The 27,796-nt window shown below is 41.8% G+C and overlaps 1 protein-coding gene across 2 annotated transcripts in view; it reads right to left on the reverse strand.

The window, feature by feature from the left end:
• Positions 1 to 27,796, reverse strand: part of DNAH9 (dynein axonemal heavy chain 9) — a 380,960-nt gene that overhangs the window by 8,522 nt on the left and 344,642 nt on the right. For both annotated transcript variants that reach the window (XM_003818106.6, XM_055101114.2), the window contains one exon: positions 6,500 to 6,889. In XM_003818106.6, the coding sequence (XP_003818154.4) occupies positions 6,500 to 6,889 (390 nt within the window). The remainder of the gene's footprint in view (positions 1 to 6,499; positions 6,890 to 27,796) is intronic.

A 27,796-nucleotide genomic window follows, 5' to 3' on the forward strand; every position in this document is an offset into this window, starting at 1 on the left:
CCAGATGAGGCCTCCCTATGATTTTCTGAGCTATTTCAATACAGCTGTACAGAGCAATTTTTCCTACTAGTCCTGAGAAATGTTCTGCGGAGCCAAAGTCTCCCTTGGTCCAATAAATTTGGGAAGTGGTGCTTACCATATTCTGGACTTGACGTTTTACAACGTACACTACCACACTGAACACAAGAAGTCCTAGCAATAAAGAAAACAGTTTATTTAACCTGGTGTTTCCCAAACTTATTTGACAACAGGACCTTTCTCTTTGCAACCTATTCATTTCCCATGGCACCTAGTGCCTTATGGACCATACTTTGGGAAATGCTGATTCAGAGTGTTTCACAGATTCTTTGTGTCCATGTGACTCTGAGGCCTTTATGCCATGGACAAAGTTTGGTTTATTTGTGTGAAATTTATTTAAAGGGAAGGATGTAGCTCTTCACTTCTTTTAGAGGCTGATGAGGTAAAGGATGGTGAGTAACAGAATTAAGGTAAACAGTGGGGACCTCCTTGCCCCACAGAGATGAATGTGTATAGCAAGGAATAGGAACAGAGGTAGAACCTCTTTTTTTTTCCCCAACATACTGTAAAACCAATCCTTTTAAAGTGTATAATTTAGTGGTTTTTGGTGTGTTGACAAAGTTGTACGATCATTATCACTGTCTAATTCTAAAACATTTGCATCTCCCCAAAAAGAAACTCTATGATCATTAGCAGTCACCATTAACAGGATGTATTGACGGCTCCAATTATTATGGTTGAATTGTTTACTTCTTCCTTTAATTCTGTCAGTTTCTGTTTTGTATATTTTGGGGGCTCTTTTGTTAGGTGCATACATATTTACAATTGTATCTTCTTGATGGGTTGATCTTTTTATTCTCATAAAATGTCCATTTTTTGTCTCTATAATTTCTATCCTATTTATTTTTCAGTAACAATTTTTACCTAATAAAGTCTATTTTGTCCGATACAGTATAGCCTCTCAGCTGCCTTTTGGTTACTGTTTGCATGGCATATGTTTCCATCTGTTTTCTTTTAACCTGTTGGTATCTTCCAATCTAAAACGTGTCTTTTGTGGAAATGATATAATTGGATCATGATGGGTTTCATGGTTTGTTTTTTAAAATTCATTTAGCTAATCTCTGCCTTTTTAAAATTGTATTGCTTAATCCATTTACATTTAATGTAATCACTGATTAAGTAGAATCTGCTATTTGTTTTCTATGTCTTTTTTATTTCTCTAGTTCTCCATTACTGTCTTCTCTTGTATTAACAGATATACACTAGTGTATCATTTTAATTTCCCTTGTTTACTATTTTTTAAATTATTAGTGGTTGCCTTGGGGATTACAATTACCATTCTAAGGCTGGGCATGGTGCCTTACACCTGTAATCTCAGCACCCTGGGAGGCCAAGGCAGGAAGATCTCTTGAGCTCAGGAGTTGGAGACCAGCCTGGGCAACATAAGGAGAACTCATCTCTATTAAAATTCAAAAAAGTTAGCCGGGCATGGTGGCACATGCCTGTAGTCCCAGCTACTTGGGAACTGAGGCAAGAGGATTGCTTGAGCCCAGGAAGTTGAGGCTGCAGTGAGCCCTGTTCATGCCACTGCATTCCCGCCTGGGTGGCAAAGTAAGTCACCTAGTCTTAAAAAAAACAAAAAACAAAAAATATTCTAATGTACATAACAATCTATTTCAGATTAATTCCAGCTTACTTTTTTTTTTTTTTTTCTGAGATGGAGTCTCGCTCTGTTGCCCAGGCTGGAGTGCAATGGCATGATCTTGGCTCACTGCAACCTCTGCCTCCTGGGTTCAAGCAATTCTCCTGCCTTAGCCACCCCAGTAGCTGGGACTACAGGTGTGTGCCACCATGCCTGGCTAATTTTGCCATATTGGCCAGGCTGGTCTCAAACTCCTGACCTCAAGTGATCCAACCACCTCATCCTCCCAAAGTGCTGGGATTACAGGCCTGAGCCACTGTGCCCAGCCTAATTCCAGCTTACTTTCAATGGTATACAAAAGCTAATCTTGTATAGCTCCATTCCCTCTCCCTCCTTTGTGCTGTTTTCATCATTTACATTAGATCTTTATACATTTCTATCCATCAACACAGATTTATCATTATTTCCTTATGCAGTTGTCCTTTAAATTAGAAGAGAAATAAAAATTACAAAAGATGCATTTTTACTATCTTTTATGCTTACATATGTAATTGCCTTTATCAATATTCTATATCTTTGTGTGGACTTGAGTTTCTGTCTAGTATCCTTTCCTTTTGCCTGAAGGACTCCCTTTAGTATTTCCTATAAGGCTGGTTTACTAGTGATGAATTCTCTCTCTCTCTCTCTCTCAAAAAATCTGAGAATGTCTCACTTTCTTCACTTTTGAAAGAGAGTTTTGCTGCAGGTAGGATTCTTGGCAGATAGTCTTTTTCTTTCAGCATTTTGACTATGCCATCGTACTGCCTTCTCTTTCATGGTTTCTGATGAGCAATCAGCTATTACTCTCATTGAGAACCCCTTGTTAAGTGATGAGCCACTTTTGTTGCTTTCAAGATTTTCTTCTTTATCTTTCACCAGTTTGACTATAATATGTCTTGGTATGGATCTCTGAGTTTGTTCTACTTGGATTTCATTGAGCTTCTTGGACATGTAAATTAATGTAAATTAATGTTTTTCTTCAAATTTGGGCAGTTTTGGGTCATTATCTCTTCAAATAGTCTTTCTGTCCCTTTATCTCTCCTTTCCTTTCTAAACTACCATTGTGCATATGTTGGTATGCTTGATGGTGTCCCACAGGTCTCTGAGACTCTTTATTTTCTCATTTTTTTTCTTCTAACTGGATAATTTCAATTGATCTGATTCTAAATTTGCTGATTTTTCTGCCTATTCAATTCTGCTATTGAATTCCTCTACTGAGTTTTCATTTTAGGTATTATATTTTTCAACTCCAGAGTTTCTACTTTATTCTTTCAAAAACATATATAATTTTTCTCTCTGTATTCTCTATTCAGTGATACATAGTTCACACAATTTTCTTTAGTTATTTAGACATGGTTTCTTTTGGTTATTGGAACATCTTTAAAATAGCTGATTTAAAGTCTTTGTCTAGCAAGTCCAATATTTGATCCCCCTCAGGAATAGTTTGCATTGATTGCTTTCTTCCTTGTGTATGGGCCATTGCTTTTTGTTTCTTTGTATATCATAATTTTTTTGTTGAAAACTTGGACATTTTAAATAATGTGGCCACTCTGCAAATCATATTCTCTCTCTTGTCAGGGTTCGTTTAGTGACTTTTCTGAACTGATTCTGTAAAGTCTATATTCTTTGTCAGGTATGGCCACTGAAGTGGCCTGCTCTATTAGCTTAGAGGTCACCAAATAATTGGACAGATTTTCTCAAATGCCTAGAACCAATAAGTCACAAAGTCTTGGCTGAGTGGCTGTGTGCAAGTGTTGGAGCACACCTTCAATGCTTAGCCAGGCAGTTTAAAACTCTGCTTAGATTTCACTCCCCTGTTTTCCTAGAACCTCAAGGTTAGCTAGAGTGTACAGCCTTCTCAACTCTCTTGAGCATGTCCACAGCTGTGGGTGTGTGCACAGATCTGCACATAGGCATGGCCTAGATTTCCAGGAACATGTCAGGGGTTTTCAAAGCCCCCCATGGCCATCTCATTCTCCGACTTGCCCTTTTAAGCTTTTTGATTAGCCTACTGTTTGCACCACTATTATCTACTGCTTCAGACAAACTGCAGTGTTAAGCAGTTGTCTTTGATTGTCTTCAACAAATGCCCTGGGGAAAAAGACTGTTGCCCTGGGTGAGTTCCAACTCAGGTGAAATAAAGACTTGTGAGTCCAGGGAATCCCTGGACAGGCAAAATAATGACAGTTTTTTTGTTAGGGGTTGGGGAACAGGGCTTTGAAGGTGCTCCAACCCCATTTTGCCCCTTCCAGTGGTTTCCAGGCTACTGGTTTCACTGTGATTGTGGTCTGTTGGTTTTATAGGTAACCTCCAAGCTAGGGGTTGGGTTGAGATGGGAATAGACAAGTTAAAAGGCCATAGACTGTTCTTCCTACTGAGATTCAGCTGTTTTGCTTGAATAAACACTTCTTGGATTGCTGAAAGCCTTTGGTTAATTTCCAGAATTCTAAGAAAGTTGATTCTGACTCAGTTTTTGTGAATGTTCTCATTGTTTTATGGAGGAGAGGATTTTAGGAGGTCCTGACTCTTCCATTTTTGCCGACATCTTTCTGGGATAAAACCTTTGAGAACAACAGCTTTTGGTGAAGAAGTATTGATTTTGGGGAAGTTTTTATTATTTACAATGAGGTATGAAAAATGGGAGGTTGACAATTGAAACTGATATCATTCCCCCACTTCCAGTGTCACTGACTTTCCTTCTGAGCTTCTTGCCTACTTTCCTTTTGGTACTTCTCTCATTTTGGTGGTTTGGAGGATTCTATTAATAGCTGTGGCTTGCTCTAGGCCACCTTATACCTAATGCAATCCATATATGATCTCCACTGACAGAATCTTGTGCAAATGTTCAGGTGGAGAGAGGGAAGTCAACTTCCTTCTCAAGATTCAGGCTTTCTAAACATTACCCTACTTTACTGTCCTTTCTATTGGCTCTTGAATTGCTTTCCTAGGGCTGGCATAATAAAATGCCACAAACTTGATGGCTTGAAACAACATATTATCTCACAGTTCTGGAGGCCAGAAGTCCTAAGTCAAAGTATGGGCAGAGTTGGTCCTCCTGGAGGTTCTGAAGCAGAAACCATCCCATACCTTTCCTAGCTTCTGATGGTTGCTGGTAATCCCTGGAATTCCTCGGCTTGTAGATACATCACTCCAATCTCTGCCTCTGTCTTCATAGGGAATTCTCTTTTGTGTCTCTACATGGTCTTCTTTGTTTTGTTTTTTTGAGGTAATTTGTTTAACTGCAAGCCTACAGGGAATGAATGAATACATTTCCTACTGCTAATAGTACTCCATGAGACTTTACTTGCTATATCCACTAGAACGGTAAGCATTATAAAACATGTCTCAACAAAATTTTCCATCTCTTTTCCTTTTAGTTTCTTTTTTTTTTTTTTAAATTTCAACTCTTAGATACAGGGGATACATATGCAGATTTGTTACATGGGAATATTGTATGATGCTGAGGTTTGGAGTATGGATCCCCTCATCTAGTTAGTGAGCATAGTACCGGATAGTTAGTTTTTATTAACCCCCACCTCTCCCTACACCCTCTAATAATCCAGTGTCTATTGTTCCCATATCTGTGCCCATCTATGTGGTCGTTGTCTTCTTTTTTTTTTTGAGACGGAGTTTTGCTCTTGTTGCCCAGGCTGGAATGCAATGGTGCGATCTCGGCTCACTGCAACCTCCACCTCCTGGGTTCAAGCGATTCTCCTGCTTCAGCCTTCCGAGTAGCTGGGATAACAGGCATGCACCACCATGCCCGGCTAATTTTGTATTTTTAGTAGAGATGGGGTTTCTCCATGTTGGTCAGGCTGGTCTCAAACTCCTGACCTCAGGTGATCTGCCCGCCTCGGCCTCCCAAAGTGCTGGGATTACAGGTGTGAGCCACTGTGCCCGACCTGTGTGGTCTTTTTATAAGGGCACTGGTCATTGGATTTAGGGTTCATGATAATCCAGTATGACCTCATCATAACTAATTACATCTGCAAAGACCTTATTTCTAAATAATCATTCTGGGGTTATACCTAGACATGAATTTTTGGGGGTACTACTTAACCAAGTAAATCTCTATTTGCATATTCTTACTGGTGACAAAACATCTCCAATCTCATGTGACTCACGTTTTTATTAGCCTTTGATAAGGAATCCTTTCAAAATGCCACTTTAAGTGATATCTACTGGCTCCTCTTTGCCAACATAGGACAACATAAAAGGCAGAAGATTCCTGCCCTTTGAGAGCTCATGAATGTGGAAAGTGGACCAAGGAGGTGAGGCAGGAGAATTGCTTGAACTCGGGAGGCGGAGGTTGCAGTGAGCTAAGATCGTGCCACCGTACTCCAGCCTGGGTAACAGACACACAGCAGCAGCAGCAGCAGAGATAGCTGACTCCAACACTTTTTGATCACTGCCTATGTGCCAGGCACTGTTCAAGTGTCTTACATATTAGCTCGTTTAATTTTTACAGTGACGCTCTTCTCCCATCTAACAGGTGAGGTCTGGAAAGGTGAAACTATATCTAAGGTTACAGAGTTAATAAATGGTGGTGCTGGGATTCAGACCCAGCCAGTCTGGTTCCAAAGCCCTTGCTATTAACCTCTCCACTCTACTGCCTCTGCAAAGCTTATGCTCTTTGCACCACCCCTGGCTAAATAAAAATGGCCTGATGGCCTCAAGGAAAGAAGGTTAGCTAGAGAAAAAGATTCAGGAATATCTCTTTTAGTAGTCACACTTCATAGGAAGCAATGTGTATTTAATCAGCCCCCAGAAAGATGCCCTTTGGTTCATTCCAAGCTTTACCTGTGTGTCCCAGCAGGCACCTTCCATGAAGAGGCCATGGATGTAGGCCCCTTCCCGAGGAGGACTCCTAAACTCTTCTCTGTTCTTCTTCGTCATGTCACATTGCAGGGCCATCTGGTCCAGTGGCCACTCATTCTTGCGAGCCGTGGACTGCATGATGGCAGTCAGGAACGACTGGGGGTTGAAGAAGCCTGTCAGCCACACAGTGGAGGGCATTGTAAAGTCACCCGTCCAAGCCTCTAGCTCCTTGATTCTGTTGAGGAGGTCTGGAAACCAGGCTGCCAGGCCTGCTGTGGAAGGGTAGGCTCGTCTAGCCCAGGACTCTGGCACCATATCGAAGTACAGGGCATTCTGTAAGTTCTCCATGTGGCTGGTCATAGTCAGCTCCCCCTGAAGATAAAGAATGGGAGGGGGAAAGCGTGAGAAGGTGGGAAGTCCCTGAAAACACCTGGCCTCAGAGACCCCTGGCTCATGGCACCCAGGGTTATCCATCCTTGTTCATGTCATTTGAACATAACTCCAGGGGTAGGTGACACAATGACTGTCCTGTCTAGTACTTGCTTTGGAAGGTTTGTCTCACAGAAGCTGGTCCTTGAAAACCCTCCCTGCTCTGATGTCAGAGTCTCAACTGTCTACTCACAGTGTTTCAAAAGACACAATTGCTTCCCATTGCAGACCTTAAACCACTTGTGGGTTCAGTGCCACATGACCCTAGCCTAAAGCTTAAATTCCATGACTCTCCTGCATGCAGCTTAGAAACCCAAGAAGCCAGTGCCTACAAAGATCTATATTCCCCCAAATCAGGGATTTCCTTCGGAAATCGAGCTATTGGATATGTAATCAACTTTAAGGGACACTCTTTCAACAGCTAGATAGGATTTGTAAACAAAGGTTTACACTGAACACCATCTTTATTTTTTTTTATTTTTGGAGACGGAGTCTCACTCTGTCGCCCAGGCTGGAGTGCAGTGCTGCAATCTCTGCTCACTGCAACCTCCGCCTCCCAGGTTCAAGTGATTCTTCTGCCTCAGCCTCTTGAGTAGCTGGGATTACAGGCACCTGCCACCACACCCGGCTAATTTTTGTATTTTCAGTAGAGACAGGGTTTCACCATGTTGGCCTGGCTGGTCTTGAACTCCTGACCTCAAGTGATCAGCCCACCTCAGCCTCCCAAAGTGCTGGGATTACAGGCATGAGCCACCGCGCCCGGACTGAACACCATCTTTAAAGCAAACTTTGTAACTTTGGCTCTGCCAATGATCTGTGGCAATTTCTTGAAGACCCCATTTCTATTGTTGTGGTTTCTGTAACAGGTGTTAGGGCACCTGACAGCGTTTGGCTGTCTCATCAAGGGCAGACTGCTAAAATGTAACATGTTCTCACCTCCGTAGGGCCTGGAGTCTCCTGGCCTGTGGGACAGGAGACTGGCACATGGAATTCTAGATCTAACTTTTTCTCTTAACTTTTGGAATTCTTTTTTTTTCTGGAGACGGTGTCTTGCTCTGTCACCCAGGCGGGAGTGCAGGGGCGCAATCTCTGCTCACTGCAACCTCTGCCTCCCGGGTTCAAGCAATTCTTCTGCCTCAGCTTCCTGAGTAGCTGGGATTACAGGCGTCTGTCACCATGCCCAGCTAATTTTTGTATTTTTAGTAGAGATGGGGTTTCATCATGTTGGCCAGGCTGGTCTCGAACTCCTGACCCTGACCTCAGGTGATCTGCCCACCTCAATCTCCGGAACTGATGGGATTACAGGCATGAGCCACCGCGCCCAGCCACTTTTGGATTATTATTATTATTATTTTTAAGACAGAGTCTTGCTCTGTCACCCAGGCTGGAGTGCAGTAGCACGATCTCAGCTCACTGCAACCTCTGCCTCCCGAGCTCAAGGAATTCTGCCTCAGCCTCCCAAGTAGCTGGGATTACAGGTGCCCACCACCACACCCGGCTAATTTTTGTATTTTTAGTAGAGACGGGGTTTCACCATGTTGGCCATGCTGGTCTCAAATTCCTGACCTCAGGTGATCCACCCGCCTTGGCCTCCCAAAATGCTGGGATTACAGGCGTGAGCCACTGCACCTGGCCCACTTTTGGAATTCTTAAAAACAGTTAAGCATACCTACCTTAAGATGAACATATTTCAGTCTCCTGAGTGACAGCCAGAGGCTCCTGATTTATAAGAAATAAACTAAACTGGTAACTTCTTTATGAACTTCCTACATGAAGTATAATTATTACGAATTCACTTTCTAGACCGTAGTGTCTGGTGGCCGGACTATTTTAAGACATAAAAACCTCAATGTTTTAAAGAAAAGACCAATATCCCTAATCAGAGCAGCAACAGATGGACCAGCCTGAATGAGTACAGTGTGAATTACAAACATTTTCCCCCAAGTAACAGGACTTTATTACAGGGATAGAAAATAGATTTCATTCCACGTGTCTATCCAGATGTTTTGAGGTGAATGACCAGAGCAGGGTGTTGTGATGAATCTGAGGCCACATCAAGGCTCCATGGGATGTAAAAGAGCCCTGTATGTGCCACCAACATTTATCACTTTCAACCAAACCCGAATTTGATGAGCAAGTTTCTTCTGGTAGATTTCCCTAAGGATCTGCTGAAATGAATATCATTATTAGGTTAAAATAGAAAAAACCTGTTTCCTTTGTTTGGAATCTCTGCTTTAGTGTACACAGGCTTCTGAGAAATGGGTTTAATATGCTGCTTATATCTCTGAGCCCAAATCAAGCTTCTGAGACAATACGGTCTTCCTCATATCTGTAGTTATGTGATAATTCATTGCTACTTGCAATGTATAGCTTATGTAATAATTGTTTCCCTTTAAATAGCTGATTATTTAACAAAATAACATTAAGTATAAAGATGAAATTTAGTGCAAAGGACAAAATAAATGATCAAAGAAGATCATTCACTTTGTTTTATGAGACCCCATCTGTGTAGCCATGTCTTCCCTTACCACGTTATCAAGGACATTCATGGCAATGATGAACAAAAGTGATGAGGATGGAAAACCTTGCCTTGTTCCCAAACTTAGAGAGAAGGCAGGCAGTCCCTCACAATTAAATATGTTTTCTTTGGATATCCTTTAAGTTGACATTTCCTTTGATTTCTGGGGGTTTTTTTGATATTTTAAAATGAAGATTTGGTGTTCAATTTTGTCAAACACCTTTTCTGCATTTATGAAGATGATCATATCTTTTCTGCATTTATGAAGATGATCACATGATTTTTAAATTTAGCACATTAATATGGTAAACTTCACTGACTGATTTTTGAATCTTAAACCTAATCTTGTATTCCTAGGATTACCGCATTTAGCCATGACATATTATCTTATTCTTATATTGTGTGATTTGATTTGTTAACATTTTGCTAAGGAATTTTGCATTTGTGTTTATGAGAAAAGCTGATCTGTCATTTGCTCATAATGTATTTGGTGTCACGTTAATTCTGTTTTCATAAAATTTGTTGAGAAGTTTTCTCTATGCCTTTTTTTAATATACTTTATTTTTTTTTTTTTTTTAGGGCAGTTTTAGTTTCACAGCAAATTGAGCAGAAAGTACAGAGATTACCCTTATATCTTCTGCCTCGACACATGCACAACCTCCACCACTATCAACATTCCCCACCAGAGCAGTACCTTTGTTACAAGTGATGAACCCGCATTCACCTCATTATCACTCAGAGTCCATAGTTTACCGTAGGGTTTGCCCTTTGTGTTGTACATTCTATGTGTTTGGACAAATTTATAATGACATGTATCTACCATTATAGTATCATTACAGTTTAATGCCACGTATCCACCATTTTAGTATCATATGTCATTGCAGTATAATTGTATGTATCCACCGTTATAGTATTGTACAAATACAGTATCATGTTGTATCATTATAGTATATGACAAGTATCCACCATTATAGTATCATATTCATCATTATTGTCTCAGTGTCCTAAAATTTTTCTGTGCTTGACCTACTCATGCCATCCTCACTCTTAACTCTGGGCAACCAGTGTTTTTACTGCCTCCATTGTTTTACCTTTTTCAGAATGTCACATAGTTAGAATAATACAGTATGTAGCCTTTTCATATTGACATCTTTCACTTAGTAGTATGTGTTTAAGTTCCCTCTGTTTCTTTTCATGGCTTGATAGCTGATTTTTTTAAAAGCATTGAATAATAATCCACTGTCTGGATGTACTGCAGTTTATCCATTTACCTACTGAAGTACATCTTGGTTTCTTCCAAGTTTTGGCAGTTACGAATAATGCTGTTATAAACATCTGCAGGTTTTGTATGGTGATTTAAAAAATTAAACTTATGATTTTGAGATAATTATAGGTATATTTATAGTTGTAAGGAATAATACAGACAGATCTTGTGTACCCTTTACCTGGTCTCCCCTAATGGTAATAGCTTGAAAAACTATAGTACAATATCACAACCAAGATACTGACATTGATACAGTCAAGACACAAAACATTTCAATCATGATAAGGATTCCTGTTTTTTCTGTGGTGTATGGCTGAAGTAGCATGCTTATTGTCTATAAGTTTTCTGTCTTGCTAGGCTGTCTCTTTGCTGGTTCATCTCTCTCTGCTGAAGAGAACAGTTTTGTTGTTGTTGTTGTTGTTTTGTCTGCATCCACTGGTATTTCTGGCTTGCTGGCTTTTTTTTTTTCTCCCATTCTGAGGTCTAGGAGGCATAAAAAAAATCCAAGAAACTCACTTTCATGTCCCTTCTTGGGTCCTGAGGTTCGTAGATAGTCTTCATTCCTCTCTACATATTCCGGAGTCTTATGTTTCTTCTATATAAAATGGCCATGGTTTTTATTTATACTTAGCAGGAGGAATAGGGAAACATAAGTCTATCCATCTTCCTGGAAGTAGAAGAGTTTATGTAAAATTGGTATTATTTCATCCTTAAATGTTTGTAGAATTTACCAAGGATACTTTGTGGATCAGGGGTTTTCTTTGTGGGAAATTTTAAGTCATGAATTCAATGTTTTAAACACATATGGGCTATTTAGGTTATACATTTTACTTGGGTGAGCTTTGATGGAGTCTCATAGGGAACTGGTTCACTTCATTTAAGTAGTTGAATTTAATTGCAGAAAATTATTCATATTCTTATAATGCTTTTAATGTCTATAGGATTTATGATGGTATCTCCCCTTCCATCCTGATTTTTTCAAGTTTTTGTTTTTTCTTTTTTCTTATAAATTCTGGTAAATGTTTATTAATTTTATTCATTTTTAAAAAGAACCAGCTTTTGGTTTCATAAAGTTTTATAATTTTTTTGTTTTCACTTTCATTAATTCTACTCTTTATTATTTCCTTCATTTTGTTTACTTTGGGTTTGTTTTGCCATTTTTTTCCTAGTTTCTTAAGGTGCAGCTTAGGTAATTGATTTGGGAACTTTTTTCATTGCTGATATTCGCATCTCATGCTATACATTTCCCTCTAAGTTCTGCTTTAGCTACATGTTACCAATTTTATATATTTTTATTTTTATTTTATTCAATATAGTTAGAATTATTTAGAAATATGCTATTTAATTTCCAAATACTTGTGGGTTTTCTGATATCTTTCTGTTATTGATTTTTAGTTCAATTATGCTATGGTCAGTTAATATACTGTGTATGATTTTAATCCTCTCATATTGCTTTATGACATAAAATATAGTTGATTTTGGTGAGTGTTCTGTGTAGTCTTGAAAAGTATGTGTATTCTGACATTGTTGGAGTGTCTGTAAAATTGGTTAAGTTGGTTGATAATTTTGCCAAGTCTTTTTTATCCTAATTAGTTTTCTGTCTACTTGTTCTACTAAATATTGAGAGAGGAGTTTTGAAACCAACTATAATTGTGGATTTGTTTATTTCTTCTTTTGATTCTATCATTTTTTTGCTTTATGTATTTTGACGCTTTGTTATGAGGTGCCTATACACTTAGGATTGTTATATCCTCTTGACAAATTGACTTATTACATAATACTCCTCTTCATCCATGGTAATATTGCTTATTTAAAAATATAGTTAGTTTGATTTTTATATAGCCTCTACAACTTTCTTTTGATTAGTATTTTTATATTATATTTTTTCTCATCTTTTTCTTCTAACCTGTGTTTAGCTGGATACGTAGTTTTTTTGTCCTTTGTTTTGGTAATCAGCTGTGCTGAAAGAGTTAATGGGCAAGCTTGAGACTGCTATCCTTAGAAATGCCTGCTGGCAAGGTTGGCCTGTGGCTGGCATCTAGAAACTTAGCTCCTTGTTAACGGTTAATAGAAAAGGGTGGTTGACCATATCCAGACTGTGCAAACAATTTGGTTTACACTGAATACCTACTTCCCATTTGGAAGCATGGAATTTTGGATGTGCTAGACAGAGGGTGCCTATGTGACCAGCTCCTAATAAAATCCTTGGGTGCTGGGGTCTCTAATGGAATTCCCTGGGCAGAAATGTTACACAAATGTTACTCCATTTCCAGTGCTGGAGAGAGGATGCACTCTATGTGATCCTTCATGAGAGGGAGGCAGCATATGGAAACCTGTACATGGATTTCTCCTGACTCCACCTATGTCTTTTCCCTTATGATCTGGCTATGTGTGTATTCTTACTACAGCACCATAACAAATTTTAGCCATATATATTAATACAATCATATGCTGAAACTCATGAGTCCTTCTAGCAAATCTCCAAATGTAGGAGTGGTCTGGAGACAGGATTCCTGACATAACAGCATATAGCTAGGTCTTGCTTTTTAAAAATTGGATCTGGCAGTTCTAAACAGTACTCTGGGCACTTAAGCCGTTTATATTTAATGTAGTTACCAACACAGTAACTACAATAATTGTAGATTATTCATTTATTTTTTGGCTGCTCTAGGGCAAGAATTGACAAACTTTTTTTTTTTCCTGTAAAGTGTCAAATAGTAAATAAATATTACAGGCTTTGTGGGCCATATGATCTCTGCTGACACTACTCAATTCTGCTATTGTAGCACAAAAATAGCCATAGACAATGTATATATGAATGATTGTGGCTGTGTTCCATTGTTTACTTGCCAAAACAGGTTGTGGGCTGGATTTGGCCTGTTGGCCAATAGTTTGCTGAATGCTACTGTAGGATTTACAATACATATCTCTAACTCATCACACCCTAACTAACTTCAAAATTATACCACTCCACATATGGTGTAAGAATCATATACAATATGCTTCTATTTCTCTTCTCTCATTTTTCATGCTGTTGTTGGCATACATTTTGGTTTTACATATGCTTAAAGCCCACAGTAAATTTTTATTATTTTTGTTTTAAACAGTCTATTATTTTTAAAAAAAGATTTTGGATGAGTAAAAATGTCTTTCATATTACTCACATATTTACCATCTGTGGAGACCATTATTTCTTTGTTTAGATCCAAATTTCCATATATCATTTTCTTTCTTTCTAAGAAATTTCTTTCTTTCTTTTTTTTTTTTTTTTTTTTTTGAGACGGAGTCTTGCTGTGTTGCCCAGGCTGGAGTGCAGTGGTGTGATCTCGGCTCACCACAACCTCCGCCTCCCAGGTTCTAAGAAATTTCTTTAACATTTCTTGTCCCACAGGCTTGTTGGCTATGAATTATTTCAGTTGTCTGAAAACATCTTTACTTAGTTTTCTTTTTTGAAAGCTATTTTTTCCTGGGCAAAGAATTCTAAGTTTACAGTTGTTTTCTTTTTTGAAAGCTATTTTTTCCTGGGCAAAGAATTCTAAGTTTACAGTTGTTTTCTTTTAGTACTTTAATGATAGTTCTCCACTTTCTTCTGGCTTGCACAGCTTCTGACAAGAAGTCTGCCATCATTCTTTTCTTTGATCCTTTAAATATCATTTTTATTTTTCTCCTCTTGCTGCTTTTAAAATTTTTCTTTATCCCTGGTTTCAGCAGTTTTATTATGAGGTGTATTTACAATGTTTTCATTAGGCTTATTCTGCATGGGGCTTGTTGAGCTTCTTGTACCTATAGGTTTTGTGGTTTTCATCAAATTTGCAAAACTGTGGCCCTTATTTCTTCAAATAGATTTTTTTGGCCCCCCCTTCCCCATCAACAACCCCATCCTTTTGGGACACCAATTACATGTATGTTAGACCACTTGATATTATCCTACAGGACCTAGTAATTTGTTTACTTTTTTCAGTTTTTTCATTATTCTAGATGTTTTTATTGCTGTGTATTCATGGTTACTGATCTTTTCTCCTGTAGTGCCTACTCAGCTGTGAATCCTCTGAAGTTCATTTTTTCATATCAATATTGTATTTTTCATCTCTATAAATTCCATTTGGGTCTTTTAATAAATATCTTACATGTTTTACATTATACTCTTGTTTTCTTCTAGCTTCTTGGATATATGGTGCAAACTTATAATAGTTGTTTTAACATCTTTGTCTTCCATTGTCTCTGTCATTTCTGGCTTCATTTCAATTGATCACATTTTTTTTTTTTTTTTTTTTTTTTGAGCCGGAGTCTCTCTCTGTCGCCCAGGCTGGAGTGCAGTGGCGATCTCCACTCACTGCAAGCTCTACAGGCGCCTGCCACCATGCCTGGCTAATTTTTTGTATTTTTAGTAGAGACGGGGTTTCACCACGTTAGCCAGAATGGTCTTGATCTCCTGACCTCGTGATCCACCCGCCTCAGCCTCCCAAAGTTCTGGTATTACAGGCATGAGCCACCGTGCCCGGCCCACGTATTCCTACTTCTTTACGTGGCTGTAATTTGTTTACTCTGTGTCAGGCACTATGAATTTTACATTATTGAGTGCTGAATTTTGTCATACTCCTTTAAACAGTGGTGGAATTTATTTTTAGCCTGCACTTAATTTACTTGAAATCAATGGATCTGTTGGTGGCTTGCATTTAAGTTTGTTAGGGTGGGGTCAGACCAGCTATTAGTCTAGGTTCAATGCATCCCCATTACTAAGCTGATACACTCCTGAGAATTCTCCCTGACACCTCCTATTTTTTGAGTTATTTCTACTCTGGCTAGCGGGAACACAAACTATTCCCAGCGCTTTGTGAACTCTGAGAATTGTTCTCCGTATTTTTTTCTGGTGGTTCCTTCTCAGCCTTGGGTGGTTTCCTCTCACTCATGTGCAGAGCCAAAGTCTCAAGGGGATTCCTTCTGTGGATCTCTGGAGCTCTTTCTCTGTGCAGCTCCCCACTTTAAGGTACTGTACTCCGCAAATTCTACGTCTTTCCAGTTCAGCAAGACTGTGGGGCTGTTTTGGGTTCCTGAACTGTAACCTGTAGCTTGTGCAATGAAGGGCTCACATTTCTTGTTTCCTTTCTCTCAAGTATCATAGTCTTATTCAGCCTGTTGTTTAATATCTGAAAACTGATATTTTTCATAGCTTGTCTAATTTTCTAGCAGTTTAAGGTGGAAAGGTAAATCTGGCCTGTTGGTCATAAGCAGAAGGCCACATGAGTTACTTTTAAGCACTTTTTCAATAATACTTTTCAGAGATTACTACCACAATTATAAATTTTCCTTTAAAGTTTTTACCTTTCTCTGTTTAGGCCAAAAAAAACCTCTAAGTATGTAAAAGGAATTATTCAAAAACTTAAAAATCACCGTGAATAATCAATTCTACTAACTTTTAGTGGACTGATTATAGTGTATGTGTGTGTAATTTTCCAAATCCCTGATTTATAAAAAGGAAGCCCACTGAATCCTTTTCAGGCTGCAGACTATTTGCATTGGTAGGCAAACAAATAATTTTAAACAGAAAGACATATCCTGAGGAGTGAACCGATGTAGCTGACCTCCCTCCCTTTACTCAGACCCATGGTAAACAGAGAGAGAGCTATACCAGCCTTTCTTCCTCCAGAAATATACAGCAATTAGAAGAGAAAGTCTTTGCTTGAGGAGTTTACAGTTTAGCTGAGGAAGCAGGGTTTGTATTCATGGAAAAGGCTTGCGTGATAACTTAATAGCAATTATAAAGAAATGCAGGCATAAGTGCATATTAACCCAGGAATAACGCTGGATCTATGTACTGCAGAGGTACAGAAGAGGTAAGTAAACACAGTCAAGTTGGATCAGTCATGGAAAGGCTTAGATATGACACATTTGCAGGTGTCTTTTTTAAGAAAGAAAGAGCCTTAGCCAGGGAAAGAAGCTAGGGGATGGCTATTGCAGACACGTGCCAAGACAGCCTGGAGCCTGCACTGCGGCAGAGGCGGCAGTGGCTGAAGCATGTTGCCTTCTAGGGAGATAGGAGGCGCCCCAGATCAGTGGTTGTCGCCCAGGCTGGAGTGCAGTGGCACAATCTCGGCTCACTGCAAGCTCTGCCTCCCGGGCTCACGCCATTCTCCTGCCTCAGCCTCCCGAGTAGCTGGGACTACAGGTGCCCGCCACCATGCCCAGCTAATTTTTTGTATTTTTAGTAGAGACGGGGTTTCACCATGTTAGCCAGGATGGTCTCGATCTCCTGACCTCGTGATCCACCCGCCTCAGCCTCCCAAAGTGCTGGGATTACAGGCGTGAGCCACCGCCCCCGGCCTTGTCAGCACTTCTTTTCTAACAAACATGATGGATTATGCCCATTAACAGGACATACTCCCAATGTCCAGTAGCTTTGATACCACTTCACTTCGTCCCATTTGTGAACGAGAATCAGAATCAGGTGAATGAGAGTGATAAGGAGGGGAAAAAGCAAGGTAAAGCCACTGATGTCATAGGTTGATGCCGCTTGAGGCCTGACCAGCACAAAAGGGCTGTGGGTTGGTGGCTGGTAGAACCACTGAGTCTGGGTACAGGATCCTCCAACGGTAAGTCAGGCTAATGCAGCAACTTCTCTGTGGGCAGCAGCTGCAGGGTGGACAGGTGAGAAAACCCCCTCTACAGACTGGGCCGTGTCCCTGGCAAATTCATATGTTGAAGCCCCAACCCTCCATGTGACTGTATTGGAAATAGAGTCTTTAAGGAGGTAATTAAGGTTAAGCGACGTCATAAGGATGAAACCCTAATCTGACAGGACTTTCGCCTTATAAGAAGAGGAAGAAATCTCTCAGTCTCTCTCCTACTTTCCCCTTTTCTGGCTCTGCCTCCCTGCCATTTGAGGACACAGAGAGGAGACACCTCTCTACAAGCCCAGAAGAGAGCCCTCACCAGAAACCAAATTTGCTGGTGCTTGAGCTTAGACTTTCAGCCTCCAGAACTGTGAGAAATAAATATCTGTTGTTTAAGCCACACTGTCTATGGTATTTTGTTACAGCAGCTGTACCTGACTCATACAGCCCTGGAGAAGAGAACCAGGAGAGAGGTCAGTGGGAAAAGTGATTGCTGTGAATGGGGAAAAAAAAATGGCCTTTAAGGGCTACAAGCCATTTTAGGAGAGAAGGGCTGAAATTCACCTTTAGGGGCAGGATGAAGTATTGTACTTTATGGGGAAACTACCTGATAGTCTCTTTAGCAAACACAGCTACAAGGCAAATCCTTATCCATTGTCCTTGGCCTTACATTACAGGACCCAAATACATATATTTTAGGTTTACAGTATCTCATACGATAGCCACTAGCCACATGTGGCTATTTAAATGCAAGTGAATTAAAATTATAAAATTAAAAATTGAGAGCTGGGCACAGTGGCTCATGCCTATTATCTCAGCACTTTGGGAAGCCAAGGCAGGAGGATCACTTTGAGCCCAGGAGTATGAAACCAGCCTGGGAAACACAGTGAGGCCTGGTATCTACAAAAAAAAAAAAAAAGAATTAGCTGAGTGTAATGGTGCATGCCTGTAATCCCAGCTACTTGGATGGCTGAGGCACAAGAATTGCTTGAACCTAGAAGGTAGAGGTTGCAGTAAGCAAAGATCATGCCACTGAACTCCAGCCTGGGCAACAGAGCAAGACTCTGTCAAAAAAAAAAAAAAAAAAAAGTAACATAGCTTTGGCAAAAACATACATAATAGTTTACATTACCAGACAGAAAACCTAGCCTTTTTGCCTAAAATACCATCATCCACCAGAGCTTCCTGTGATGGCAAAGACATTCTGTATCTGTGCTAATAAGATCACATGTGGCTACTGAACACATGAAATGTAACTAATGCAAAAAAGGAACTGAATTTTTAATTAAAAAAAATTTTTTTTTTTGAGATGGAGTTTTGTTCTGTCACCCAGGCTAGAGTGCAGTGGTGTGATCTCAGCTCACTGCAACCTCTGCCTTCCAGGTTCAAGCAATTCTCCTGCCTCAGCCTCCCGAGTAGCTGGGATTACAGGCAGCTGCCACCAAGCCTGGCTGAGTTTTGTATATTTAGTAGAGACGGGGTTTCACCTTCTTGGCCAGGCTGGTCTTAAGCTCCTGACCTTGTAATCCACCTACCTTGGCCTCCCAAAATGCTGGGATTACAGGTGTGAGCCACCGCAGCCGGCCGAATTTTTAATTTTCTTTCCCTCAAGATAGGGTCTCACTATGTTGCCCAGACTGGTCTACAAACTCCTGGCCTCAAGCAATCCTCCTGTCATAGCCACTATGCCCAGCTAATTTTTGTATTTCCAGTAGAGATGGGATTTTGCCATGTTGGCTAGGCTGGTCTCAAACTCCTGGCCTCAAGTGATCCACCCACTTGGGCCTCCCAAAGTGCTAGGATTACAGGTGTGAGCCACCATGCCTGGCTTACGTTAAAAACTACAAATGCCAGTTTTAGTACAAATTTTTATGTGCATACAATAGCACTACTTGCTTGCCAACCTTTGGTTAAGAAGATGTGTCAAAAAGTCATGACTCACTTCAAAAGTGAAATGAGTCCAACAGATATTTTTTTAAAAAACAGGCCATACTGCATTCATTTTTTCCCTTTAGAATAAAAATTTTCAGAAGTTTTCAATGGCCAATTAACTTCCATGGTTATAAAATGCCTTTACAAACAATACAGCAAAATATAGTTCTACTAAATTTGCTTCTATACAAAATTGTTTGGGGTTGTATGAAATCTGGGTGCATCTATGGAAAGATACTGCACATGTGAATGTTGTCTGTCCTGTGAGTTGATAGGGGAATAAAGGCCCCATTCTGGAGTCACCTGATAACATGACTCAGCAGAACTCCTAAGGTGTCAGGTTGTGGACTGCTGGCGGTACACTGGACTAAGTGTGATGGAAATGTCCTGGTCGTTTGGGATGTGCTTTGAGGACTGGGCCAGAGCGAGGCAGATAAGATGAACTCAGATGGAACCCTGGACTCAGAAGTCCTTTGTTTCTGGTCATTTCCCTGGGCTAAGTCAACAGCTCACTCTGTGTTACCATCCCTCATACAGAGATATGCCATTTCTGAAAACCGTGAAGGCATACAAACTGTTTCTATAAGTTTTGTTATAAGAAGAGATAATGTGCTTGAAAAAAGTTTAAAATAGCCAGGCACAGTGGCTCATGCCTGTAATTCCAACACTTTGGGTCAAGGCGGGAGGATCATTTCACACCAGTAGTTGGAGACCAGCCTGGCAACATAGTGAGACCCCATCTCTACCAAAATAAAAATAAAAATAAAAAGTTAGTCGGGTGTGGTTGTGTGCACCTGTAGTTCCAGCTACGCACGTGGCTGAGGTGGGAAGATCTCTTGAGCCATGATCACACCACCACACTCCAATCTGGGCAATAGAGAAAGACTCCATCTCTGAAAACAAAAAAGTTTAAAATATATCCAATACAAAGGAGTTTTAGGGCAGTGAAACTACTTTTTATGATACTATAATGGTGGATACAAGTCATTATTTATTTGTCCAAACCCATAGAAAGTCTTAACACTGAGAATGAACCCCAATGTAAACTATGAACTCTGGGTGATAATGATGTATGAGTATAGATTCATCAGTTATAAGAAAAGTACCACTCTGGTGGGGAATTTGAGAGTCGAGGAAGGATAATTTGTCTTTGAGGACAGCAGGTGTATGGGAAATCTCCATACCTTCTTTGCAATTTTGCTGTGAACTTAAAGTTACTCTAAAAATAAGGTCTAATAAATTTAAAAATATATGCAATTCTTAATTTTTAACACCCTCCAGAAATCTAACATCATTTTGAAAGCAGAGGAACATAATATGTGTAACTTGGCTTTCTTAAAAATTTCCCACATCTGCTTATAATAAGATTATAATGTATTCTGACAATAATTTTACACATACTAATTGAATGTGCAAGTGATGGAACTCTAAAGAATGTTCTGTCTCTCAGCTTGTCAGTGAAGCAGGGACAGCCCTGGAGAAGAGAACCAGGAGTCATTTAGGAAAAGAAGAAAATAAAAAATCATTGGCTGGGCATGGTGGCTCACACCTGTAATCCCAGCACTTTGTGGTGGAGGTAGGTGATTCAGCTGAGGTTGGGAGTTTGAGACCAGCCTGACCAACATGGAGAAACCCCCTCTCTACTGAAAATACAAAATTAGCCAGGCATGCTGGCGCATGCCTGTAATCCCAGCTACTCAAGGAGGTTGAGGCAGGAGAATTGCTTGAACCTGGGAGGTAGAGGTTGCGGTGAGCTGAGATCGCGCCATTGCACTCCAGCCTGGACAACAAGAGCGAAACTCCGTCTCAAAAAAAAAAAAAAAAAAAAAAGTCTCAAGCTATACTACAGCAAAGACACCTACTTATGTTCATTCAACCAGTTTCCTAAACTCCTCTGGCCTGAATCCTGTTTAACAGCGATTAATATTCACACTTGCTCACAGGTCAAGAGTCAACAAAAAGAAAACTTAAAACACTGGACCCTTCGCTCAAGAAAATGCTGCATTTCAGGGTCTACAAGGTGCTTCCTTGGTCTTGGCATTGCAATGAAACTCTGGGAGAACTACAGGCTGGGTGGCCCCTTTTCAGGATAGGAGGGCTATCTGGCTGTGACCTTAACCCTTTCATTCATCCCTATCAGTAAATGCTTTCATAATCTTTCTTTGGCATAATACAGAGTGAAAACCTCATTTTTCCTGTAGGTCTTCGTTCTTTTAAGTCAGGGAGCCTGTTAAAAGCTTGGATTCGTAGGCTGTAGTCCAAACTAAGGACTCATACCTCTGGGAATGAGGCCAGGAACTTCCATTTGAAAAGGGCGCCTCTGGTGTGTCTGAAGCAGCTGTTGCCCTGGGCTCACGGTCATGCAGCGGGCGTTCAGTCCACAGAGGGCCAGGGGACAGGGCAGCAGCACCCAGGTCCTCCCTCCTGGAGGGGCTCCATGCTGTAGCCTGTCCTGAGGCTTAGCTCCTCTCTGTTTTTTTCTACCCTATGAAGATGTTCTTGGCGAGGAGCTTTCATTTGTTTAAGACACTGGGAGCTGAGGACATGGGAAGAAGTGAAAGTGATAAGGGTCCCACTCCTTCCAGGCTGGCCTCCAGGCTGGGTTGGCAGCAGCCTTTCTATTCAGGTATTCTGGTAGAGTACTGGAAGGCCAAAGGCATAGAGGCCAGGATAGCTGCCCAGTGGGTGGGGATGAAAGGGCCATAGCACGGCCCACCCTTCCAGACCTGAACTATTCAAGTCAACACACAGTGCATCAGAATAAAGAGCCAGAGGAGGCCGGGTGCGGTGGCTCACGCCTGTAATCCCAGCACGTTGGGAGGCCGAGGCGGGCGGATCACTTGAGGTCAGGAGTTCGAGACCAGCCTGGCCAACACGGTGAAACCTCATCTCTACTAAAAAATACAAAAATTAGCCGGGCATGGTGGCGGGCACCTGTAATCCCAGCTACTTGGGAGGCTGAGGCAGGAGAATAGCTTGAACCCAGGAGGTGGAGTTTGCAGTGAGCCGAGATCGTGCCACTGCACTCCAGCCTGGCAACAGAGTGAGACTCTGTCTCAAAAAAAAAAAAAAAAAAAAAAGAGCCAGATTAGATCTCCAGTCAGCAAGCCAGACTTTAAAACTTGAACAGCTTCACATCTTTAGAAACAGATTTTGTCAATCAGGAGGGGCAATCAACCACTGAAGCATAGAAAAAAAGCCTGATGCCATCACACGTTTGAATGATAAAAATCAGTTCCTGGCCAGGCGCGGTGGCTCACACCTGTAATCCCAGCACTTTGGGAGGCCGAGGTGGGTGGATCACAAGGTCAGGAGTTTGAGACCAGCCTGGTCAATAAGGTGAAACCCCATCTCTACTAAAAAAATACAATAATTGTACTAAAAAATACAAGAATTGTACTAAAAAAATACAAGCCGGGCGTGGTGGCGGGAGCCGGGAGGCTGAGGCAGGAGAATCGCTTGAACCCGGGAGGCAAAGGTTGCAGTGAGCTGAGATCACACTACTGCACTCCAGCCTGGGCAATGGAGCGAGACTCTGTCTCAAAAAAAAAAAAAAGTAGTTCCCAGCCCCTCCCAGATTCTGGGCTGGCCATGGCTCCATCTAAGATATGCACTGCCTAAATGAAATAGAATGCAAACCACATGTGAGAGCCACATAGGTAATTAAAAATTTTCTGGAATTCACATTTTAAAAGTAAAAAACCAAACAGGTGAATTTAACTTTTATTTAACTCAATATATCTAAAATACCAAACATCATTTCAATATATAATAAATATAAAATTACTAGACTATTTTATAGTTTTTGGTCTTATGGCTTTGAAATGTGGTGTGTAATTTAAGCTTATAGCACATCTCAATTTGGACTATCGCATTTCAAGGCTCAGTAGTCACCTGTCATTAATGGCTACTGTATTGGGCATTAAAAGTCTAAGAACTTGTCTTCTGTAGTTTTCCTACATAGGGAGATAATTTCTGGGCAGTCTGTTGTCAGTATATGCCCCTTTGAAAATGATGCCTAGTTGTTATTGAAACAGAATAAATTGGCCATTGGGCATTTGGTACATCAGGCTTTTGTGAGTTTGGTTAGTGGGAGTCAATACCCCTTCCAGTCAGCTCTGGGATAATCACAGGACCTGGTTCCTCATCTTGTGAGGCTGAGAGACAGATGTCTAACTGTGGTGAATTCCCAAAAGAATTCCTTTCTATGGGAACATATTTGTGGCCCCCAGATGATGCCTTCCTTTACCACTTTTGTGTGCTTTGAGCTCCTGTAGTCCTCAAGGCTTTCAGTGCTGTGCTTTTCAGTAGTTAATACTTTTTAGGTAGACATTATGGCCTCCCATCCAGCCAAATATGAAGTATGGTGAATAACAATATCTTTTTCATGAATGCTAACAGTGTTGACTTAATGACTTCAAAAATTAGACATTTTCTAACCTTGGTGCCCAGTCTGGGCACAGCATTTGGGTTTGTCCAATTAATGTGTTGGCTAACATGGGTAGACCTGTCTCCCTATGCTCAACCTGAAACAGCCCTGGAATATTTTATTTTATTTTTCGGCTTGCAAGCATTTTTTTTCCTTTTTCAATTTTAAAATACCGTTATATATTTAGAGGGTACAAGTGCAGATTTTTTTTTTCTTTTTCTTTTTTTTTTTTTTGGGGGGGGGGATGGAGTCTTGCTCTGTGGCCCAGGCTGGAGTGCAGTGGTGCCATCTTGGCTCACTGCAAGCTCTGCCTCCCGGGTTCACGCCATTCTCCTGCCTCAGCCTCCCGAGTGGCTGGGACTACAGGTGCCTGCCACCACGCCTGGCTAATTTTTTTGTATTTTTAGTAGAGACAGGGTTTCACCATATTGGCCAGGCTGGTCTCAAACTTCTGACCTTGTGATCCACCCACCTTGCCCTCCCAAAGTGCTGGGATTACAGGTGTGAGCCACCACACCTGGCCGGGAAGTAATTTTTATCATTCAAACGTGTGATGGTGTCAGGCTTTTTTTCTATGCTTCAGTGGTTGCTTGCCCCTCCTGATAGACAAAATCTGTTTCTAAAGATGTGAAGCTGTTCAAGTTTAAAGTCTGGCTTGCTGACTGGGGATCTAATCTGGCTCTTTTTTTTTTTTTTTTTTTTTTTGAGATGGACTCTTGCTCTGTCACCCAGGCTGGAGTGCAGTGGCACGATCTCGGCTCACTGCAACCTCCACCTCCCAGGTTCAAACTATTCTCCTGCCTCAGCCTCCAACTATTCTCCTGCCTCAGCCTCCCAAGTAGCTGGGATTACAGGCGCCTGCCACCACGCCTGGCTAATTTTTGTATTTTTTAGTAGAGATGAGGTTTCACCATGTTGGCCAGGCTTGTCTCCAACTCCTGACCTCAAGTGATCCGCCCACCTCGGCCTCCCAAAGTGCTGGGACTACAGGTGCCCACCACTACGCCCGGCTAATTTTTTTTTTTTGTATTTTTAGTAGAGACGGGGTTTCACCATGCTAGCCAGGATGGTCTCGATCTCCTGACCTCGTGATCCAGCTGCCTCGGCCTCCCAAAGTGCTGGGATTACAGGCGTGAGCCACTGCACCCGGCCACAAGTGCAGCTTTCTCACATGTGTATATTGCATAGTAGTGCAATTCTCACTTTTAGTGTACTTGTCACCTGAATAGTGAACACTGTACCCAATAAGTAATTTTTCATTCCTCACCCCCCTCCTTCCTTCCCACCTTTTGCCACCTCCAATGTTGGTTATTCCACTCTGTATGTCTGTGTATTCCCATCGTTTAGCTCCAACAGTCCCAGAACTTTAAAGTGATTTTTTTTTTTTTTTTTGAGATGGAATCTCTCTCTGTCACCCAGGCTGGAGTGCAGTGGCACAGTGTCGGCTCACTGCAGGTTATAGCATCCCAGGTTAAAGCGATTCTCCTGCTTCAGCCTCCATAGTAGCTGGGATTACAGGCGCCCGCCACCACGCCTGGCTTATTTTTGTATTTTTAGTAGAGACGGGGTTTTGCCATGTTGGCCAGGCTGGTCTTGAACCGCTGACCTCAAGCGATCCACCCGCCTCAGCCTCCCAAAGTGCTGGGATTACAGGCGTGAGCCACTGAGGCCAGCATAAAGTGATTGTTAAACTAAGAAAGTGAGGAAGGAAAACCTCAAGCAGAATTTCCTCTTCCCCTTCCCCCTGCCAGGTAAGCTGGTCAGCAAAGCCAAGTGTGCCTTCCACCAGTGTTCCGGGAAGAGCTCGGAGCTGACATTCCTCGCTGCTCCATCTGAGGGACTTGCCCCACTTGGGCCCTCCACCTCTCACTCACAGGCCAGACCATCCTGCGAACCCCTCCTGCCAAGTCACCTGCTTTGCCTCTTTTCCCTGCTGTTCTCATTTCTGGCCAGCTCAGCTTTATCCATTCCCTAGACTTAAAACTCTCTTCTCTGAACTCTGCTGCCATCCCCTTTGCACCTTCATTTTGCCACAAATACCACTGTCTAACTTTTTTCTTTTGCCTCTTACCTTCATGCTGTGCTTCCCAAACTTGAGTCATCATAAGAATTTCCTGGCTGGTGATGAAACATTACAGACTTCCAGGCCCCACCCTTAGAGGTTGGTAGGACTGGAGCGTGGAGATGGGAACATGTCATAAAACTTCTGGAGAGTCTGAGGACCAGGCCAACTTGGGGGATGGTCCTAAGGAGAGTCTGGGATTCATGACAGCAAGTTTGAATGGAGATTTCTCTGTTTATCTTCCATTTCGCAGTGGGACCAGTAGACAAAGGTCCCAGCTGCTTTTCTATCATTGTTTTGTCACCTTTTGGAAGTTCACCCTATCACTGTTGCTCACCTGAGTGGGCCTGTAGCTGCAGCCAAACCATGTTAACTCTGAGAACAGACCGTGGGCTGCTCTGCCCTGTGCCTCTAGGAGCCCCTGCCTTTTGTGATCACCTGTCACAACCCTACCCTTCCTCCAGAACCCCCTCAATGCCACTGCTTCCCTGGGGCTTTCCTTATCCCACACACAATACTTGTTTCTTCTTTCTTCTCCCGCGTCTCTCTATGTGGCTCTTAATTAATTTCACCCTGCTTTATATCAGTGTGTGTGTCTGTTTCCCCACAAGACTGTCCTTCTGCAAGGGAAGGCTCCCTTTCCAATCTCCTTTGCACCCTCCAGCAGGCAGTGCTGAGACTTGCCCAAGAGGCTCATCAATCAACATTGCTTGAATCAGACTGAAAGAAAAGACAACTACCTCCCACACCCTGCATCTTTGTCCAGGCAAGCTCTGAGATTCATGACACCAACTGCAGCAAAGGCTCTCGGAAGAAAAATGAGTGAATGAACTGGAAGTCGAATGGGTAAACAGGCTGTGCCACATTACCCAAGTTCCATAAGCCTTTCAAATGGCAGCAAACCTACTCAAGATAGTTACTGATATATACCTGCGTACCTCAGTAATGGAACTGCATTACATAACAGGCAAAGTTCTTATTTACTCTGTGAAATTTTGTACTTCATTTGATTACAAGCTGGCACAGAATTTGGAAACGTTACCAAACATTGTCCATCTTCAACATTCCCCTCCTGTCTCTCCTTCCTTATTTCCTTCTACCCATGTTGAGATGCGGTGGAGGAAGGAGAAAGAACATTAAGCGATTAAACAAAAAAAACCCTAACCTTGATTTTTTTGTTTTTGTTTTTTTTGAGACGGAGTCTTGCTCTGTCACCCAGGCTGGAGTGCAGCAGTGCGATCTCGGCTCACTGCAAGCTCCGCCTCCCAGGTTCATGATATTCTCCTGCCTCAGCCTCCCCAGCAACTGGGACTACAGGCGCACACCGCCACGCCTGGCTAATTTCTGCATTTTTAGTAGAGACGGGGTTTCACCGTGCTAGCCAGGGTGGTCTCGATCTCCTGACCTTGTGATCCGCCCGCCTTGGCCTCCCAAAGTGCTGGGATTACAGGCACGAGCCACCGCGCCCAGCCCTAACCTAGATTTTGCAGTCCGTTTCATCATCTATGTGACTCCATGTGAAAAAACTCATATGTGTTTTTCCTATCCACATGTGACCCTAGCTGTTTAACCCCAAGAGACAGACATGATGAAGGCACTAGCATGTTCCATACCTGGACTTCCAGGGCTTGTCTGAGTGTTCATTTACAATTCTTGTAATAAACAAGCCAGTGTAGGCCAGGTGCAGTGGCTCACACCTATAATCCCAGCACTTTGGGAGGCTGAGGCGGGTGGATTATGAGGTCAGGAGATGGAGACCATCCTGGCTAACACGGTGAAACCCCATCTCTCCTAAAAATACAAAAAATTAGCCGGGCTTGGTGGCAGGCACCTGTAGTCCCAGCTACTCGGGAGGCTGAGGCAGGAGAATGGCGTGAACCCAGGAGGTGGAGCTTGCAGTGAGCCGAGATCGCGCCACTGCACTCCAGCCTGGGTGACAGAGCAAGACTCTGTCTCAAAAAACAAACAAACAACAACAAAAAACAAGCCAATGTAAATCAACATCAGTCACCTTCCTCAGCTCCTCAAAGGCAG

The sequence above is a fragment of the Pan paniscus genome, chromosome 19 (genome assembly GCF_029289425.2).
Source record: "Pan paniscus chromosome 19, NHGRI_mPanPan1-v2.0_pri, whole genome shotgun sequence".
In the NCBI taxonomy this organism is placed as follows: domain Eukaryota; kingdom Metazoa; phylum Chordata; class Mammalia; order Primates; family Hominidae; genus Pan; species Pan paniscus.